The following is a 20,300-nucleotide window of genomic DNA, read 5'->3' on the forward strand; positions in this document are numbered from 1 at the left end:
AATAAATCGTAGCTGAGGGGAGAAACACCAGGAAAAGCTGCGCTTTCCGGCCTACCTGCCGAACGAGGCTCTTCCCCAGTGGTCCCCGGGCGCTGGCGGCCGTGCGCATGGCAGGAGGTGCCCGCGGTCACCCCGCTTTTCACGGCGGGGCAGCTTCTGGGGCCGCGCTTGTCGATGCAGCTGTTCTTTTACAAGCTCTTAACGGAGAAGGGTGAAGGTTTGCTTTACTACTACCACTTCTTAGGGGACCTAAGTAGTCTGTTGTTCGTAGTACTTGCTCTTTGCCCTCCCTCAGCCACATTTACTTTGGCTCAAGAAGGAAGAGTTTACTTTTCCAGGTGCAGTCACTTGTTTGCTTCCATGGCTTACTCCTACCCACCTCTAGCACTAGGAGACACTGTCATTTTTCATATTTCTGGCACCAGTTTATCATGCAGCTATGGTTTCACCCCCCAAGTAGTCAAGCAACTTTAATTACAGCAGTCAATTAACTGGCAAAGCAAACAGAGGCTCTTAAAAAAACAAAATAAACAACCATAAACCACTGGCTTGTAGGATATTTCATTCTACCTCTTCCACAGCTGTTTGAAAGAATCTGGAGATAGCATATGATATTGTTAATTAATTATTTGTTAATTGTTGTTTAACTTGTTAATTATTTGTTAATTAATAATTCATAATTTTTGTTGATTAATTACAATTAGATGTAGTTATTTCTTTTTTTTAGACATGGGGAGGGTGAAAACAGGAGTAGAAGCACCTGCTGGGACAGGGTGCACTACCAGCAAGTTTGCAGCTGATATAGAAGCAAGGGCCTTTCAGAGGGACCTCATCAGGCAGGACATGGAACCCCAGTTCTGTCCGCTACCCATTATGCCCTGGTTATACTGTACAAGTCTGAGAAGATTTCTTCTACGTGGGAAAAAACCTAAACCCTGCATTGATCTGTTGGCAAAGGTTAAAAATCAGTGTCTAACACCAGCTTCCTATTGGTTGATACAGTAGGTTGCCTTCTCATGTAGGATCGATTCCCAGGTTGCAAGGAGTCTCATCTGCTGCCCAAATGCTCACGGAGAGGACACCTACTGATGCCCACACAGAATGACAGTTCATACATTAAAAAAAAAGCCATTAACCACAGTTACCATAATCATAGAATAGTTTGGTTTGCAAGGAACCGTCAAAGCTCATCTAATCCAACCAGGGACATCTTTACCTAGATGAGGTTTCTCAGACCCCCATCCAGCCTGGCCTGGAATGTCCCCAGGGATGCAGCATCTCCCACCTCTCTGGGGAACCTGGGCCAGTGTTTCACCACCCTCATTGTAAAAAATTTCTTCCTCATGTCTGGCCTGAATCTTCCCCCCATTACCCCTTGTCGTGTCACAACAGGCCCTGCTAAGTATGTCCCCATCTTTCTTACAAGCCCCTTTAAGTAATGAAAAACCACAATAAGGTCTCCCTGGAGCCTTCTCTTCTTCAGGCTCAACAACCCCAAATGTCTCAGCCTGTCCTCACAGCAGGGCTGTTCCAGCCCTCTGATCATTTTGGTGGCCTCTCCAACAGGTCCATGTCTTCCCTGTACTGTTGTTGTTTTTGTGTGTTTCGTTGTTGGTTGTGGGATGTTTTTTGTTGGTTTTGGGTTTTGTTTGTTTTGGGGTTTTTATGTACTTACCCTGAAAAGTTCTCATCTGCCACTTACTGCACTAGGCCCTGACTCTGATTTCCTAAAAGTCAGGCAATGTTCAGCACTTCACTCTTGCAGGACACACATTCTCTCTCCTGTGGCAGGAAGAGAGTTACATGGAAGCATAACATGTTTGTGTTATGCTTCCTGTAGTGGCCATTAATACCCACAAGCTGTGTTCACTGTTACTGTATAACACACTCAAATCAGATTTTTCAGAAATACATTTAATAAAAGTAATAAATAAAATCGAATTCCTGCTTTACAAATTAAATATCAGAAGAGGGATATTTTCTTAAATCAGACTTGCATTTCAAATGCAATCTTAACTAGATAGACCAATAAATACAGACCTGCAAAGCTGAAAATTTAAATCCGTTTCAATAAGGTATCACTTCTTAACTGCTGTAAAACTGCATTGTCTCAACATGAAGGTTCCCAAGCTTTTAGAAACATTTCTGTACTTCACATTCTTCAAATGCACACAACTCATATGTTCTCACTAACAATTTCTGTTCTTATGTCTGTGGGTCTAATATCTCTTGTAGAAGTAGAAACTGTTGTGTTACTGTGACAATGTCAATATCAAATACACTTTCCACTCAAGGATGATAAAGCACATGCTAGTCTTACACAGTTGCATTTGGGCTAGCAGACCTATAGGATGAGCCAAGCAGCAATACCACATGTCGGTTTGTCCTATGGTAGCTTAAAGGAAACCTGTTGGCAACTATGAGTTTCTGAAAGGGGATGTCACACCTCGGTGAGTGACAGTGCCAGCAGTGCATCAACTGATGTGGGAGGCTGCAGTTTAGCATTTTATTGCAGCAGGTCCATTCCAGATACAACGATGATGTCTCAAGAAAATTTGTCACATAGTCTGAAGCTGATAAACTCTTGAACCTTTTTTCAAAAGATAACCCTGATCATTTAGGGATCCAATAAAGCTTTCAAAATCAGATACCTAAAAAAAGAAAAATATGTAAACATCAAATTATAAGAATGACATTTTATCTCATGTAAAGCAACAAAAAGTTTGAAAGAACTCTGTGAAATAAAGTGAGTTGAGAATAGGTTAATTTTCTTAATAAACAGCTGACCTACTAGGAGGTGGCATACAATCAGTTGCACCCTTTTGTGCTTTACGTACACAGTTTTTACTGTGGTGTTACACAGAATAAGTGTCCTCCACTTCATAACATGCAGAAAGTACTCAGAGTTACATATGTGTAAATCTAAGTTCTGAAACAAGTATCTACCAAAGAAAAGTCTGATTTCTACAACTCTCACTTATTTCCAAGTATTTGTTACAGGTACAGACCTTTGAACAGGCAAAAATACTCTATATATGAAGGGAATATTAGATTAATTTAATTAGCTTTAAGTAACTACTAGATGAATGAATGTTCATGTGAGAAGAGAGCTTACAGTAACATGGTCTGTCAGAGCAGATTCAGACCCAATCCAGTCTTATGTACAATTAACATTTGAACACATTTGGTGACAGAAACCATCTTGCCCCAGCAGGACAAAGAAGGCTAACCAGGTAACAGAAAGAACAGCATTATTGCCCAAAATAAATTCCATAAATTCATTACCACTAGTTTTCACTCATTACACTGAAACCCATTTAAGTTTTAAACTGGCATTTAAAGCTTCTCATAACGAAGCAAAAAGTAGAATTAGCTATCGATATTTTTGTTTGGCTGAATTCCCCCACAAGTACAAAATGCAAAAACACATTTGTGGCCATGTGTCCTACATGCTGTTTCTATCAAGTTACAACATTAGGATGCTCGAAGCAGGAAGGAAAACCAAAAAGGCACATTTGGGCCAGAGAAGGCCAAGCAAAACATTACTGCACTGCCAAAATAGAACATGAACAACACAGCAGTCTAAATTTGGGAACAAAATTAGGTGTGGCCTCTGGAGAGCCAGAGGAGGTGAAGTATACTGAAACCAACTACCTTCCATGAAACAAAGCAGAACCTTGTTAAAGCCCAGCTTCAGAAGTAGGACCATCCCTTACTTGTGCAAGGAATTGTTACTGTCAATCCAGTAGTAAGATTAATAAGGTTTACAAACACAAGCGATGCAGGAAGAGTATTCAGCCTAAAACCAGCAAACACCGCTTATTTCTGTTGATTGCAGAGGCACACAGATGTGCCTTTTCCGATTTCCATTTTCAATAAGTAGTTTTGACTGGTACTGCAGTTTGTTGTTGAAGAAATGCTTGGTTTCCAAACTTACTCGTATTTGTAGCTCCTTCGCAATCTGTCGAAGCTGTTGCAAGTCAAAGAGATTGTTGTAAGTTCTCTCTGCAACACTGTTGAGGGCAGAAACAAATCTTTTTGCTTGTGACCGATTGCTCATCCCAGACCCATGCTGTGAACGTTCAAAGTCCAGTTTTCCAAACTCATCTGAGTAGGTTCCCAACATGCTAAAAATATATAAGCCACGATCAACAGGATGTAAAAGGAAGGGTGCGTAAATTTGCTTCCTTAAACATAACTGCTTGAGAAAGCTTTCGGAAGCCCCATAGGAAACCATTCCCTAGTAAGAAAGTCACTATCTAGGGAACCTAGACTAAGCAACTGTATAAATCACTTTTAAACTTAAATTGTTCAAATGCAGCAACAGAGAATAATCACATGAGAGAAAAAACCTTTGGTAGTGTCTCATGCCTAAGTCACTGTGCACTGGTACATGTAACTGCTGTGATGACACAACTCAAAGGCCTAAGCAATCATATCCAACTTAGGGCTGCTATCAGTTTTAAAAGAAGAGCTAACAAATCTGAATACTATTATCAATGCACCTAAACTTGATTAGGTCATTTCTTCACTGTGTTTGAGTATCTGTATTTAAAAAAAAAAAAAAAAAAAGGGTCTTTGAGTTAATAGCATCATAGTACTTACTTTACTTCTAAAGCAGTGTGTATTACCTGTACTTCATGATTTCTATTACATCCTCAGCATCTTCCTTGGTACATTTCTCCCTTAATTCTAGCCTTGATCGTGCCTTAAAACAAAATAAAAGACCCCACAAAGATATATTTAAGATAAATTACAATTTCTGTAATTGCCCCACAATAGGCACAAATTTTAGAAGGAAAGATGGAATGTACAGGAGTAGAGATGAGCCTATAGTATTTTTTGGATAGCATATCAACATCATGTCCTTCACACTCACATTATTAAGCTGTAGCTTAAAGTTAATTTGCTTTTTAACAGTGTATTCTTGGGAAGCAACAGATCACAAATAGTGTTATTAATGCATCGCGTTAGGGAAAACAGTGGCCCTTTAAGTTCAGAACGGGCAGCAGCTTGTTCCTGCCTGCACCTACTTTTCTTTCTTTTGGGAGAACGCGATAGATTCCAATCCCTCAAGAGGGTTTACTTTAAGAGGTTTTAAGCATCACTATCTCCTAAGCATTTGTAAGTCTCTTGCATTGCCTTTTTTTTTTTTTAAGCACAACAACAAAAAAGCATAGCCTTGAATAAGATGTCAAAAAGTTATAGGATATCAGTAGTAGTTTAGGAATAATCTCTTTGCTTTCAATCCCTGAAGTATTACATCTTGAATTTACCTCTGTTAGTCGAATCAGAGATTCCAGCTGCCTTGTGGTGATTGGTGTGCTGTCTGCTCCTTGGTTCTGTTTCCGGAGCTCAAGGTAGAATTCCTGGAGAACCTGAGCAGCTTCTGGAGATAAATTTGGGTGAACGTACTGCCGAGCATATCCAACATACTTCCTCAGCAGCTGATGTGGAATGGCATCAAAGTTTTCTCCTGGTAAGATCTAACCCAATTACAGAGAGTTCAGATTTCTGTCAGAACCCTATACAATATAAATTGTATCATAGAATCATTTCAGTTGGAAGAGACGCTCAGAATTATCAAGTCCAACCATAATCTAACTCTAGTACTAAAATAATTTTAAAATAAAATCTTTGTATTCTATGCTTTATCTGGTGAAATCTTCAGTGTAAGGGCTTTAGAGCTCCATATATGAATTGTGTACTTAAAAGTCCATACACTATGCTTAGACAGGTAATTAAACACACTTGTCCATCTCAGAAAAAGCAGCTAAAGCTTCTCATTTGCAATGACAGGAAGTGCCCAATATAATTTGACTATATCAAGAATTCTTTCTTAAAAATAAAAAGACCCATGATTTCCCAATTGTTATAGGATGTATCTCCACAAAAGATTAAACCATCACTGCTGATATCCCATTTCAAAAAGTGCGTGGGATTAGCTCCAGTACGGGATATTTCTCCCAAGACCGAGCTTTTGACAGTATCGGCCCTCAAACTGATCACTTCAAGTTTAATAAGAAGTAGTATGCTTTCCCTCCTATGATCTCCAAATCTGTCATGAGTTGCAGATGTCTAAGGATTTGTTTAAACACTGCTTTATTTGGATTCAATATTTCACAGCACATTGTGTCATATCAAATTATATCTAGTCTAGTTCTGTAGCTCTTCATTGAAATCTAACACAGCAAATTTACTTTAGAGCTTCTCATGCAAAGTTCCTTCTCACTACCACAACCTAAATAAACCTAGCTCAGCTTACACTAGACACTAGTATGTGGAGATGAAGATGGCTTGAGACACATTTTTAGCAGCTCCAGCAGGCTGGGTAATGTTACTTACAACAGACAATTGGTAGAAACTGGTGGCTGGAGCTTTAAATGCTTCCTCTTTAATTCAGGACCAATTATGATGAGAATGACACCAAGGACATCCAGCAGGTCAGGGCTGCCAGGTCCCACTGCAAGAAACACCACAGGAAGGGGCATAGCAACAGTCACAAGACAAGTCCTACCTTTAGTCTTTCAAGTAGTGGTCGATCTGAAACGACTTCGAGAACAGAGCGATCCTGCATGTTGGTGCGAGTCACAACAGCACTGCTGCACGCTGCCTGCTTTCCAGCTCGGATTGCCATCACATGCTCAGAGAGCAGGTGATCATGATCTTCATTTGGGGTGTCCAGCAAAATGAAAACTAAATCAAACCTCGACAGTAAGGCACTCCCCATTCTAGAATAAAGACATGAAAACCACACGTTGCTTGTAAAAAAAGCAGAACTACAGCAACCCTTCTCCATTTCAAAGACATTTAAAAATCCTGTCCCATTCATTCAGAATAGAGTAGAACAGCAACTTCTCTCTTAAAAACCACAAAAAAATTATTACAGTGAGCTTGTGTTCTAACTCCAAGAAACTCAAAAGTAATTATATACAAACAACTAGACTACCAGAAGCACCTACTCCTGGATGTGAACTATATAAAGCAGCATTTCAGAAAGTGCTCACTTTAAGTTCTCAGACACTGTTTTGGCTTTGTTATAATGTCCTCCAACTGGGTTTGCTGCAGCAACAATAGATGTCCGAGCTGGCAAACTGCAAACAATGCCAGCCTTGGCAAGGCTGATGCTTTGCTGTTCCATGGCTTCCAACAAAGCCTGGTGTTGGTTTCCCATCTTATCAAATTCATCTATTCCACAAATACCTGGAAGCAATTAAGACAAAGACTTGTTAGGAAACACATTAACTGTTGGATAAGCATACACTACAATCCAATGCTGATTGTACGGTCTGATAGATTGGATGTTACAATGCATCAGAAGTCCAGCCTTAATGTCTTAGGGACTGCAGGAGACATAGGACCAAGTCTCCATTTCAGCCAGGTTTGTTTTCATTTCATGTTGCTGCAGCTGAACCATTATGAAGTTGGCCTTGTTCATGAAAGCAGTGTCTTAATTACACAATAAGATGACAAAACAAGCTTCTTAAAAATAGAAGACAACCCTCATAAGCAAGAAGTTTTCCAAAACAGTAAGAATTAAGCAGCTGCCATTAAGTCAGTTGTTTCTCAACAAGAAAATCCTAGTCCTTTGACACATTAAGTAAAGCTGGTATACAAATCGCAGAACTCCAGTTTCCTATACATCCTAAGCCCTAGGAAAACAGGAACCACCTCCAGAAGTCTCTAGAAAAGCTCAGGACTTCTCAAGGTGTGGAAAGCCAATATCATTCTTCAAATTTAAGTTTTTAATCCACAGTAATGTAGTTAATCTTAGACTCAGCAGCACATACACCTGTTCATATCAAACCTTTAGCATCACACGTATTACCTTGATCTCCAAGCACTAAAGCACCAGCTTCCAAGGCAAAATCTCCAGAAGCACCATCTCTAGACAGCGTAACAGTCAGGCCAGAGCTGGTTGAAGTATTACCACAAACATAAACACCTCGAGGAGCAACGTTACACACTGCCTAGGAGAGAAATAAATAGTTTTTCCCTCCCCAAGGTAAAGAATTTCATAAGCCTAATCCTAGAGGAACAAATCAAAGTAAACCCAAATTTGTTTCTTTCTACTTATTGTGGTCCAACAGTAAAGTTATAACTCCTTGCAACACCAAGAGACATACTTCTGTAAAACAGTAGAAATAACTTTGTTCACAGTACTTGCAGCACAGCCACATCTACTGTGTTATCAAAACTACTAGGACCTGGGGCACAGCACCTACATTTCAAAGTAGGTTGAAATGCCTGGGGTCATGCTGTCTGTCACAGAACTGCAGATATAGTTTCTGTATCTTCAGACCTCAACGTCCTTTTAGACTAATATATCTTGTCCTAGTGCCCAACACATGCTGCTTTAGAGGAAGTATGCACAGATTTCCCCTCAGCCGGGGGATAAAGGACAGTCCAAGTCTTCTCCATGCCTCTAATATCCAGAAAGCAGCTTACAGTTTGAAACTTGAACTAGAAAGCAAAGCATGGTAAGCTTGAACATAGATGTTTTGCAGTTAAATTTGCCTAGAATACAGTTATAACTGGATTTTCCCAGATATGTCTATAGTTATTGATGCATCTATTTTATTTAAAAGATAACACCCCAAGTATATTTGTTCAGTACCAGATATGTGACAGGTCCTGAGTATTTGCATTAAAAAAAAAAAAAAAACACCAACCAACCAACTTGGCTTCTTTTCAGCATTGGTTTTCTGCTTGTTGTTTTTGCTTGGTTGGTTGGTTTTGGTTTGTTGTATGTGTTTGTTTTTTGGGGGGTGGGGTGTTTTGTTTTGTTTTTTTCCTGTGACAGTAATGACTGATAGAAGCCTTGTCTCTGGGTCTTATCTGAGGAACAGATCAGTAGCTTTTCTTGAATGGCATTCCATTATTTAGTAATAATGTAAAAAACAAATAATCTACTGTATGCTAGAGAGTCCCCATTCAGTTAAAAATAATTTTAAAATGTTTGCCAGGATGCTTGCATACAAATCCATCACTTTGGTTAAGTTATTGCAAGCCATATCCTAACACAACGCATCTACATTAGAAAGACTTGGACTTTTTAAACCAGGTATGCGGTACTGTAGGTCTAGGTGAACTCTGTGAGGCTTTCACTTCATACTAACTAAGGGAAAACACATGGAACTTTAAAATCATTCTGTTTAAGACAAAAACATTCTAGTACTAACTGATTTTGTCACAGTCATGCAGAAATGCCCACCAAGATTAAAACACAAATGCAGCAGCAGGTCCCTTTCCCAAAAAGCCAAGACAAACAAAAGAACCCCAAACTATATAAGGCAGGACAGCAAGGCTACACTTGAAAGCCCCCAGGCTTGAGCAAGTACACCTGCTTTGATAAGTGTTTTAACAGGCTGGATCCCTTCCGCAAGGCACTCTGGAAGGAGAGGACAGCAGGGACCCCTTTGGGTGCTATCCTATATTTGAGGCATCCTACATGAAAACAGCTCCAGCTAAGCGCAAACAACCCTTTGGTCTTAGCACAGATATCCTATTATGCTTACAAGAAGTTATCAAGGAATTAGAGAAAAATCCAGTCAGACAACAGAAATACATCAACCCATACTTGCAACATTTGACTTTTTCCTAATCCTGGATCTCCAACAACCAGAACATGTGGATCTCCTCGCACTGGGATTCTGTTCTTGTCATCTACAAACTTCTGACATCCTCCAAATAATGCCAGGGCCAAACCTGCCTTTACAATCTGTGGGGGCAAATACCGACATGAATAAGTATCTGCTCATGTTGACCAATATTGACAGCTCCCTAGAATTGGCTGTAATAACCCCTTCCTTCTGGCTGGCTGAATTTACGGGTATAAGACTGCCACCTTCTTGACATTGAAAGTGACTACGAATCACAGTCACCTGTGAATACAGTCCCTGACCCTTCCCCCCACCCCAGATAAGTTTTATAAATGCTTTAGGAATTTACTGTGGCATAAACATTTCAAACTGAAATTGCAAGCAGAGCTGGGTTTGTTGTGGTCTTTTTTGGCGTGGTGTTTTTGGTTTGTTTGTTTTTTACTTACCTCATGGCCATAGATTGCAGGACAAAGAGAGCTGAAAAACAAAGACCACTGTAACATAAGGGGAATGTAAATATTGTGTTATGATTAAAGAAAAAAAATCACTTGTTCTCTCTTGTCATAGGATACCTCTGTAAACATTCAGCAACAGCTAACCAAAAGTTGTGTATCTCCAACAGAATCAGTTTAAAAGCAGCATGAAATTTATTGAAATTTTCAGATAACCAGATATGCTTGAAATGATAAGAAAATCCTTTCATTTGAGTTTGCACAAACAGAGAGGAGAGCCAGTTTCCCAGTGGCTTCTGCCCCTGTTCTTATCTTTAAGAAGTAACTACCTGTAACCCTCCTTTTAAAGGTGCCAGTTTCATGTTCTTTGACTCCACCTGGAGGACCCAAGGGACACCCCAGCTCAAAAGGTACTTCTGGTCTGAACAGAGGGTCTTTCACACCCTCTGCTCACTTCTAGCACCTCTTTCCTCTGCCATAGAAAAGCAGAGCAGAGAACAAAACAGTGCTCATGACTTGAGTTTGCTCAGTGTGGAGCAAAATTAATTAATTGCTTGTCTTTTTTTTTTTTTACCCCTGGCTTTCTGTCTCAGGGTTGAAATGAAACTCTCCTTATTTTCCTGTATCCTTGAATCCGTCCTGGAGTCCTAACATCCCCACTGCAATACTTTCACTTCCTCCCAAGCCCCTTGATCACTAAAGCTTGTTAAATCTCCGCAGTGTCTGTTACACAAGCCTCAGCTTTAAGATTAGCTGCCACATTTGTCTGAAGTTGGTCATGCTGTTTCAGGGGTCTAATCCTAGATCTAGGTTAGATCTGGCACAACTTACTTCACAATGAGCCTGAACAGGTTTTCCTCAGCTTGAATTTCTTGAACAGCATAGAGGTCTTTAAGTGAAAACTCCATGAATGATCTCTGAAAAGTCTCATCATCAAAATTCTTTGGTTTTTGTCCTTTACTGTTACTGACAGAATTTGCCTCAATGTACAACAAGAACATACACTTGTCATTCTTATTTTTAGAAGCTCCTGTTAGAAAAATTGAGAAAGGATGGAGAAATGTTTAAATACTGATGTTATTTACAAATGACATAGGGTAATTAAGAAATATTAAGTACAGTTGTGCAAAATGTTCATTTTTAAGTAATTGAACACCTACATTTTCAAGAATTGATGCAAAGTAAGTTTCCAGTTACATATGTTCTTAAGTTCCTTCCATTTAAGTATACAAAAACAATATTTTGCTAGATTAAAAGGGTATATGTATGTATGGAGAGAATATTCTCCCAGAATAAATAGAATTTTGACAGAATTGCACATAATCACAAAATGGCTGGGGTTGGAAGGGACCTCTGGAGATCTTCTAGTCCAACCCACTTGCTAAAGCAGGTTCACCAGAGCAGATTGAACAGGAAGGTGTCCAGGCAGGTTTAGAATGTCTTCAGAGGAGACTCCACAGCCTCTCTGGGCAGCCTGTTCCAGTGCTCGGTCACGCTCAGAGTAATGAAGTTTCTTCTCATGTTTAGATGGAACCTCCTGTGTTTCAGTCTGTGACTGCTGCCCCTCATCCTATCATTGGGCACCACTGAAAAAGAATCTGGTTCCACTCTTTTGACACCCAACCATGGAGTTATTTATAAGCACTGATAAGATCTTCTCTGCCCAGTCCTCTGTCCTGTTCAGGTCTTGCTGAATAGCAGCACAACCTTCTGGTGTGTCAGCCCTTCCACCCAGTTTGGTATCATCAGCAAACTTGCTGAGGGTGCACTCAGTCTCTTCATCCAGGTCATTGCTGAAGAGGATAAACAAGACTGGACCCAGTACTGACATCTGAGGAACCCCACTAACTACAGGCCTCCAACTACGCCCTGCACTGTTGATCATAACCCTCTGAGATCTGCCATCCAGCCAGTTCTCAATCCAACTCACTATCCACTCATCCAGCCTGCACTTCCTGAGCTTGCCTGTGAGGATGCTGTGGGAGATGGTGTCAAAAGACTTGCGTGTCAAGGTAGACAACCATCCACTGCTATTCCCCCATCTACTCAGCTACTCATACTATCATAGAAGGCTACCAGGTTGGTCAAACATGATCTCCCCTTGGTGAATCCATGTTGACTACTCCCCATAACCTTCTTTTCCTCCACATGCTTGGAGGTGATGTCCAGAATAAGTTGTTACATCACCTTTCCAGGAATGGAGGTGAGTCTTACTGGCCAGTAGTTTCCTATATCGGCCTTCTTGCCCTTTTTGAAGACTGGAGTGACACTGGCTTTCTTCCAGTCCTCAGGCACCTCTCTTGTTCTCCAAGACCTTTCAAAGGTGATGGAGAGCAGCTTAGCAATAACATCTGCCAACTTTCTCAGCATTCATGGGTGCATCCCATCAGGGCCCATGGATCTGTGGGTGTCCAGTTTTCCAGGAATTTTAAATTACTACGTTTTTGTCAAATAAAAGTTGCAAATAAAATGTTTCTACTCAATATTTAGATGAAAAAAATCTATAGTGCAGAAGAATTAAACATGTAGCTTAGTAATTCATCATTTTTTGTATCCCCCAATGATTACTGAGCAGAGAATGGCGTCTCACAGTAAATCAGTATGGCAGTTCTCTGCAATATGTTCTATTACACGGGAGAGGAAGTGGGGAGAACTGTGAAACCCCATCTATCAGTGGACATTAGGGACAGTGCTCCTTTTGGACAGTGCTGCTTCTGGCCTTTTCAAAATAACTCATTATAGAACCAGAATCACAGAATCATAGGATGTCCTGAGTTGGACAGGACCCATAAGGATTGTTGAGTCCAACTCCTTTGGGAACTTCTGAAGAAAGGTACTCTTAATGCATTTACAACTTTGAGTGCTCAAATGAAGGGGGATGGCTGTTGCTCTTGCATAACCACTAGAAAAATCCCCATGCTAGGAAAAAGCTATTCTCAGATGATGCATTTTACCTTCCTCAGTGCTCGACACCTTAACTATCCCTGTAATTGTGACCATATCTCCTGGGACGCAGCTGTCCACAAGATCTTGAACGAGTTCACATTCGATTGTGCGAGGGATTCGGCCTGCTTCTCGCTGATCGTCTGACATGAGCTCCTGCACTCTGCAAAACACAAGGTGAGTGCACACTCCATGCATAACATTTCCAACTCAATTACAGCACACAAGATCTCCAGCTGTGTGCTTCCAACTAATCTTTTCCTACCCAAAAAGGAAGACAGCAGAAATGCCCTGATAAACACAAGAAACAGCAATGCTTAATTTGGAGAAAAAGAATCTTTCCGTTCAGACTTTAATAAATGAGTATACATCATGCATAAAACCCAGAAATAAAATTAACTATGAACTCCAGAAATAATAAAAAATGCTGAAATTCAGATTTTTCTGACACTGATGCACATGTTCATACGGAAATAAGTTCAGTACATAAGATGGACCTCATATACAAAAATTAAGAGGTCAGATCTTAGAGCCCTGATGAATGCTTAATTAGCATTTTTACCCTAGCAAAGCCCAAGAAATTCCTCAGACCACAAGAACAGCAGCTCACTCTTTGTATAGTTGTAAAAGGCTGATAACTAACAAGTTCTTCGAAAGTTTCCGGTTTTGGCTCTGCACTTACAGGTCTGATAGTTTCCCTTGAAGCTTGGAGTTGAGTGGTTCTTAAGAAACTGTGATAAACAGCACCCTCTAGAGCTGCTGACAAGAACATCAGCGCTATTTTTTAATGAATTTTTAATGGCTTTTATTACAGAGGGTTAATAAAGAAAATCATATTTAGATGTCATATGGCACAATAAGATTTTTGATACAGAGCACATTAACTTAGAGAATCTGAATGTAAGAAGTGGGGAAAAGTAAGCAGATTCCTGTTTTTTTCCAAGCTGACACCCTTACTGCAGGAAGCGAACAAGATGCAGAAGAAACACCACATCAAACTCTAATGAACATGTTATAGGGCAGTAGTAGGATGGTCATAGCAGCATAGTTAAGATGGAAGCAATGAAAACAAGATCCACTGTCCACCTTCCCATACTTTAACATTGTTAATTTTTGTAGAAACAGTAACTTGTTCCCCCACAGCCGTGATCTCTCAAATTTTGGGCTGATTAGACATCGAAAGTTATGGTCAGGCACAGCACTATTTCCTTCTATTGAGTGTGCCCTACGGACCGGGGGCCACAAGCAATATTACTTCAAATTCAGATTTTTAACCCTCAAATTTACTTTTGGTTCATTCAATTGTTACAGATGAGTAGCTTTTTTTAGTCGACTTAGAGATCACTGAAAGGAGTCATTAAATAATACATTAAATTAGAAATTATTAAGAAAAGCTGCAAAGATCGTAAACTGAACATTTCTCAAAGAACTCATTCTCAGTATGACAATTTCCAAGAAGTTACTACATTGATTAATGTGTAAAGCATATTATTGCTCTGATAAAACAAATGCTTTGTAATACAGATTTTGAAGAGTGCTTGCCGCAAAAGAATACGATTATTGAAGCTACACAGTGTAACAAGAAATGAGCCATCCCATCACTTTCTGACTAGCCTGTTGCATTACATTTTTGCACAGAAAGGAAAACGTGCTTACTTAACAGACTGCCAGTCCACGGTAGTGGTTAAGGGAGAGCTTCTGTCAGGTGTGAAGGATCTGCCACGGCACTCAGGAATAACACACTGTAACAATAGTAATTCTAATTAATTTTCAACCTTTTTTAAAAAAAATAATAATTTGAAATTGCCTTATTGCAAAGCAATGTGATCCATTAACACCGTTTCAGGAAAAAAAGCTAGTTAAATTAGGGTTAGAAATTAGCACTATGTATAATTAATGACGAGCTATCAGACACCCCAAATAGAGCTGAATACCCTTGGTAAATGGGTTTGAGTTTTCTTGAGTTTTTGGGGAAGGTAGCAGGTGGGTTTTTTTCAGGGGAGTGGGGAGGATAGTAGTGTTTGTTTATTTTATTTTAATACTTGTCCTAAATTAAATTAAACCAGAAAGTTCTAAACAAAACCCACAAAAAACCCCAAATCTAACCATAGAAAACCACCACAGCAAGACAGAGGAAGCTTTTGAAACAAAACTGCTGAAATGGAACCAAAAATATTTTTTTTCTACATTAGAGGGAGTTCCTATATACTGGTTTTGTTTCAGCAGGATACAACTTTTTCTAATAACAAGGTTATGCTGTAATGCAGTGTTGCATGGTAAGTTTAATTTTTTTTTCTAGTGTGTTAGTTGTTTAACCTAGCTTTAAATATCAGATTTTTATTTAATACCAGCGGTGTTGCTTTTTTTCAAATCACTACAGAGGAGGGAAAAGTATGAAGTTAGATGGTTTTAACTGACCTTGGTTGGAAGAGTATACTTTCCATCAGGTAGAGGAACACCCTGAACATCTCCACATGTGCCGCATACAAAAGCTAGCTTAGTGCAGAGAGGCTTTATGTTACTGACACGCACCACAGTACCACGCAAAGCAATATATTTTCCATAGCAGTTGGCCCGAACGTTTTTCAGCTGAGTTAGCGGATCATAGTTGTACACCCTACACAAAAGTTAAGCATAAATATTTCAAAAGCTTACAATATTTAAAGAAAACAAAACAAAAAACACAAGCAAAACAGAAGAACACCACAAAAACAAACAGAAAACCCCATGTCTAACAACAACAAAATGTTTACATACCAATTATTAACAGTAATTATTATTTTGGCTGTGGACCCATGGCATAGTCTTTGATTCCTATTCTAAAGAGCAGTGTAACATTTAATATTCCTCATGTGTTTACACCTCAACAGCTGTACAGCTTGTTTCTATAGTGACACCTCCCTCCTGTAAACAACTGGGACTAGTAATACAGAAGAAATGACTTTATAGTCATCTATAACCATCTCTTTGAATTTTTTCAGATTAAGACCAGAGTTTAGACTCGTGACACAAAAGGATCAAAGACTTATTATGCCCATGTTCCAAAAGGAAGGATGGATTTTCATATTTCAAGGACATAAGAACCTGTCAGGTATAACATACTGCACCTTGTTAAGGACAAAAAAAAAAAAAAGAATACCCAGCTGAATAATTCAGAATAACAAACTTTAAACAGAATAATTTATCAGGGAATGGAACTACTTAGCAGGGCCTGTTGTGATAGGACAAGGGTCATGGTTTTAAACTAAAAAAGGGGAGATGCAGACTGGGCATGAGGAAGAAATTTTTTACAATGAGGGTGGTAAAACACTGTCTCAGGTTGCCCAAAGAGGTGGTAGATGCCCCATCCCTGGAAACATTCAAGGCCAGGCTGGATGGTGCTCTGAGCAACCTGATCTGGTTGAAGATATCCCTGCTCATTGCAGGGGGGTTGGACTAGATGAGCTTTGAAGGTCCCTTCCAACCCAAACTATTCTATGATTCTGCTGTGTAATTAAAAGGGTGCAGTTTTATAATAACGCAAAACTTAAATACATATTGTAGTGTGGCAAGCCCCCAAATTCAATTCAATTGCTATGCCAAAACCAGCAACCATAGCAAACAGGCACCAGCAGGAAAACAAAAACACACAAAACCACACAACCCAAGACAAACCAAACTCAGATAGGGCTTATACTCCCAGTCACCCTTAGACTCCTGAAGTCTGAGAAGCCTTTACTTCTAGCAAAGGAAAAAAAAAAGTGCTAAGGGCTCGTTTCATTAAGAACTCAAAGGAAGTCACACTTCTAAAATATCAGTAATTATTATTCGTTTAAGTACATGCTTGTTCAGAATCACTGTAACCTCAGTTTCTTAATTTGAAATTAAAGTTTGATTAATTAGAATTAATATTGTTGACACTTCCTACCAGTAATCCTTCAATAGATTTAAGCTAGTATAAAATAATACATCCTCATACACCACTGTCAAAACATCCATAGAAGGAATACTAAATATTACCCGTTGTAGTTTAGATCTACACATTCCAAATCAGCTTCCTTATGAAGACAAACCTTTTGCTAACAGAAGTCTAGATCATAATGTCTTTCTAACTTCTCCAGTAACCAAAAAAATTGAAATACTTTTCTCTTTTTAATCAATACATTTTCCACAGAATAGCTTTTCACAGAATAGTTTTTCTACCTAGAAGTTACTTTTCTGTCTATAAGCTTTCCTAGTCAAAAGCTGTTTGTTCAGCTTATTATAAGGTTTCATGTCACTTTTGTCTTCACAAGTTTAGCCTTTGTCATGGTGAAGCAAAAACTGAAGAGCAGATGGGTTTTCTAGAAACAGCTTCACAAAGTCAAGTCTCTCAATAAACAAGTAAGCCTCCAGCAGCACTCATGGACACTGACTACTGTTAGGCAAGAGGCAAATAGATCCTCCTGAAAACAAAGACTCAACACCCATTACCTAGCATGAATGAGAGGCACATTTATTATAGGTTCTCCATCAAGTGGTAATCCTTCCTGCACCTGCAGCTCTGCAGCATGCCGTTCAAGGTCCTTTGTTAACACCTGGACAGAACAGAAAGGCAAACACAAATGTAGTGTGGATTCAATTTGCTATTAAGCTCAATTACCATCTCTTATGATTAGAGCCTCTGCTGAAGCCTACAGAGCCCTCTGCTCTTCTGCCGAACAGTATTTTTCTGCTTCTGCACAGTTTTAAGCTTCTTTTCACAGAATCACAGAATGTTAGGGATTGGAAGGGACCTCAAGAGATCATCTAGTCCAATCCCCCTGCCAGAGCAGGAACACCCAGATGAGTTTACAGAGGAATGTATCCAGGCAAGTCTTGAATGTCTCCAGAGTAGGAGACTCCAAAACCCCCTGAGCAGCCTGTTCCAGTGTTCTGTTACCCTTACTGAGAAGTTTCTTCTCAAATTTAAGTAGAACCTCTTGTGTTCCAGTTTGAAACCATTACCCCTTGTCCTACCACTGGCTGTCACCGAGAAGAGCCTGGCTCCATCCTCATGACACTCACCCTTTATAAACATTAATGAGGTCACCCCTCAGTCCCCTCTTCTCCAAGCTAAAGAGACCCAGCTCCCTCAGCCTTTCCTCATAAGGGAGATGCTCCACTTCCTTCATCATCTTTGTTGCCCTGCACTGGACTCTCTCCAGCAGTTCCCTGTCCTTGAAGTGAGGGGCCCAGAACTGGACACAATATTCCACAAGTGGTCTCACCAGGGCAGAGTAGAGGGGAAGGAGAACCTCTGATGACCTACTAACCACCCCCCTTTAAATGCAATTTAAAACCAACATATTTGTTCTGTTAAAAATAAGAAAAATAAAGTATACAGTAATCTTTAATGCTTGTCAAAGTGGAGTTTTGTTTGACTAAAGCACAAACATCTGAGAACTTGCCTGTCAACAAGCAGTGAATGACTGCTTTTAAGAGACATTCAACAGAATCAGATATTCTTGAATCTGCTCACAATTCACCCACCAGAGCTGTGGTTCTGCTGCATGAGGTGGCACACACAGCGCAGAGAACTCACAACACATTACATAAATACACAGGAATTAGGACTCCCAATAGGGAGTAACAGAAACATTACAACTATTAGTTTTAGTCAACTGCTTTGATGATGAATAAGCAAAATGCACCAAAACATTTTCAAAACAAAATTTTGTAGGCCATAGAGAAATGGTGGAGAGATCAAACATTTTGAATAAACATTATATTTCTGTAAGACAGAAAATCATAGAGATTTATTTTCTATAACATAATTGCCTCTAAGTTCCACTGATTCTTCATCATTGTGAAGGTTAGGGTTATATATGTTAGAATGTCATGTTTACCTGATGAATTGCCAGACCCATACACTGCAGTATTTTCTGAGGCATATCCCTTAATTCAGTAGATATATTTGGTATGGATTTAGTTAATTCTCTGTCTTGGATCAGTTCCTTATAATCCACAAGAATGCTTCCTTTTCTTTCTATTTCATCCTGTGAAATATTTTAAGTTATAAAATACACTTCAAGTTACAAACACCACATCCAAATCATGTCATAAACATTTCATGTCTATGATGGAGATGATTTTTGATGGAGAAAATACACAAAATTTGTAACATTATTGTATTGACAAGAGATTGTTGGTGGGGGGAGCTGTTTTGTTTTACTTTTACCTTATCATAAAGTTCAATGCGCTGCATGAAAAACTTTTCAAAGGCTTGAGTCTTCAGGACAAAAGGAGACCTGTCAGCATAAGCTGATTAAAAATACAATGCATTAGTAATTGACATAAATAATTAATTCAATTTCACAAAATAACATAAACTGTCAATTTCTCTTCTATTATTTTTCTGCATTCCAAAACTGAGGAAAATGAGAACCTCAGCAGTGTCACAGTAATGTTCTGCCGTAAGAGCTGTTACGAAACAGAACTTTGTCTAAGATGACATAAAACAAGCACATAGGACCAAGAAATGCACAGCAGCACTATGTATATTCCAGTCTTTAGCAAACTGCACATCTTATGTGGTTAATTGAACTGGTTTGAGAAAATTGTATTTTACACTATTCAAGATTCCTTTCCAAGTTTTGGAGCCCAGAGAGAACACAGTGTGCCACAAGACCAAAATCTCTACTATATTCATGCTTTTATATTAAAAAAAAAGAAAAACTAATTTCAGTTGCTTTCTGTTGAACTTATCTCCTCTAATTATAAAAGATCTAGAGAAAATTGAATACTTGCTGTACATAATTTTGGTCTAAAGATACCTTCAGAGAAATAAAGTTTCCAGCCCTTATAGGGGATAAACTGGTCCAACGTTGATTGAACTAGTCGAGATTTTACTGAAAAAACAAACAACCAAAACAGGGATTAAAACAACGTGGATACTAAAATTCTGCAAGCTTTATTCTCAGTGATTCTTTCAACTGCTGTGAGGCAAACAGCAGTAGCTGCCTCAGCGACCAAACACGATGGCTTCAGAGAACAGGAAGAAGCACAGAAGTCGACTCACCAGGTTCAGGCATCCTCCCGCACTCCACCTTCTGCGCCTTGCCCCGCCAACTACCCCGCCAGCCGCCCCGCCACCTTTGGAGGCCTCTTCCCCAGCCGCCTCCTCTGCCTCGAGGGTCCCTGCTCATCTCGCTCCGCAGGTGTCAGTCCGGGGACGCTACGGCAAACTGAGACAATAAGACAGAAAGTTTCAATTCAATTTGACCTGCGCGGTTGGAGCAAAGGCCCTGAGGAAACAAGAAAACTCTCACCCCGCCCCCTCATTCTATTTTGGCGCCGCTACGTT

At 39.6% G+C, this 20,300-nt stretch overlaps 1 protein-coding gene across 1 annotated transcript; it reads right to left on the bottom strand.

Annotated features, from left to right (window-relative positions):
- Positions 1–1,898: 1,898 nt before the first annotated feature.
- Positions 1,899–20,278, bottom strand: MCM8 (minichromosome maintenance 8 homologous recombination repair factor). Its single transcript, XM_065835364.2, has 18 exons — positions 20,016–20,278; positions 19,771–19,845; positions 19,176–19,258; positions 18,844–18,993; positions 17,450–17,553; positions 15,416–15,614; positions 14,654–14,739; positions 13,009–13,160; positions 10,886–11,084; positions 10,049–10,079; positions 9,581–9,721; positions 7,829–7,970; positions 7,008–7,203; positions 6,518–6,731; positions 5,277–5,486; positions 4,632–4,708; positions 3,938–4,127; positions 1,899–2,651 (listed from the first exon to the last, which is right to left on the bottom strand). The coding sequence occupies exons 1-18, from the start codon at positions 20,140–20,142 to the stop codon at positions 2,559–2,561; spliced, it is 2,469 nt and encodes an 822-aa protein (XP_065691436.1). The 5' UTR covers positions 20,143–20,278; the 3' UTR covers positions 1,899–2,558.
- Positions 20,279–20,300: the final 22 nt, after the last annotated feature.

This window comes from Patagioenas fasciata, chromosome 3 (assembly GCF_037038585.1).
Source record: "Patagioenas fasciata isolate bPatFas1 chromosome 3, bPatFas1.hap1, whole genome shotgun sequence".
NCBI lineage: Eukaryota > Metazoa > Chordata > Aves > Columbiformes > Columbidae > Patagioenas > Patagioenas fasciata.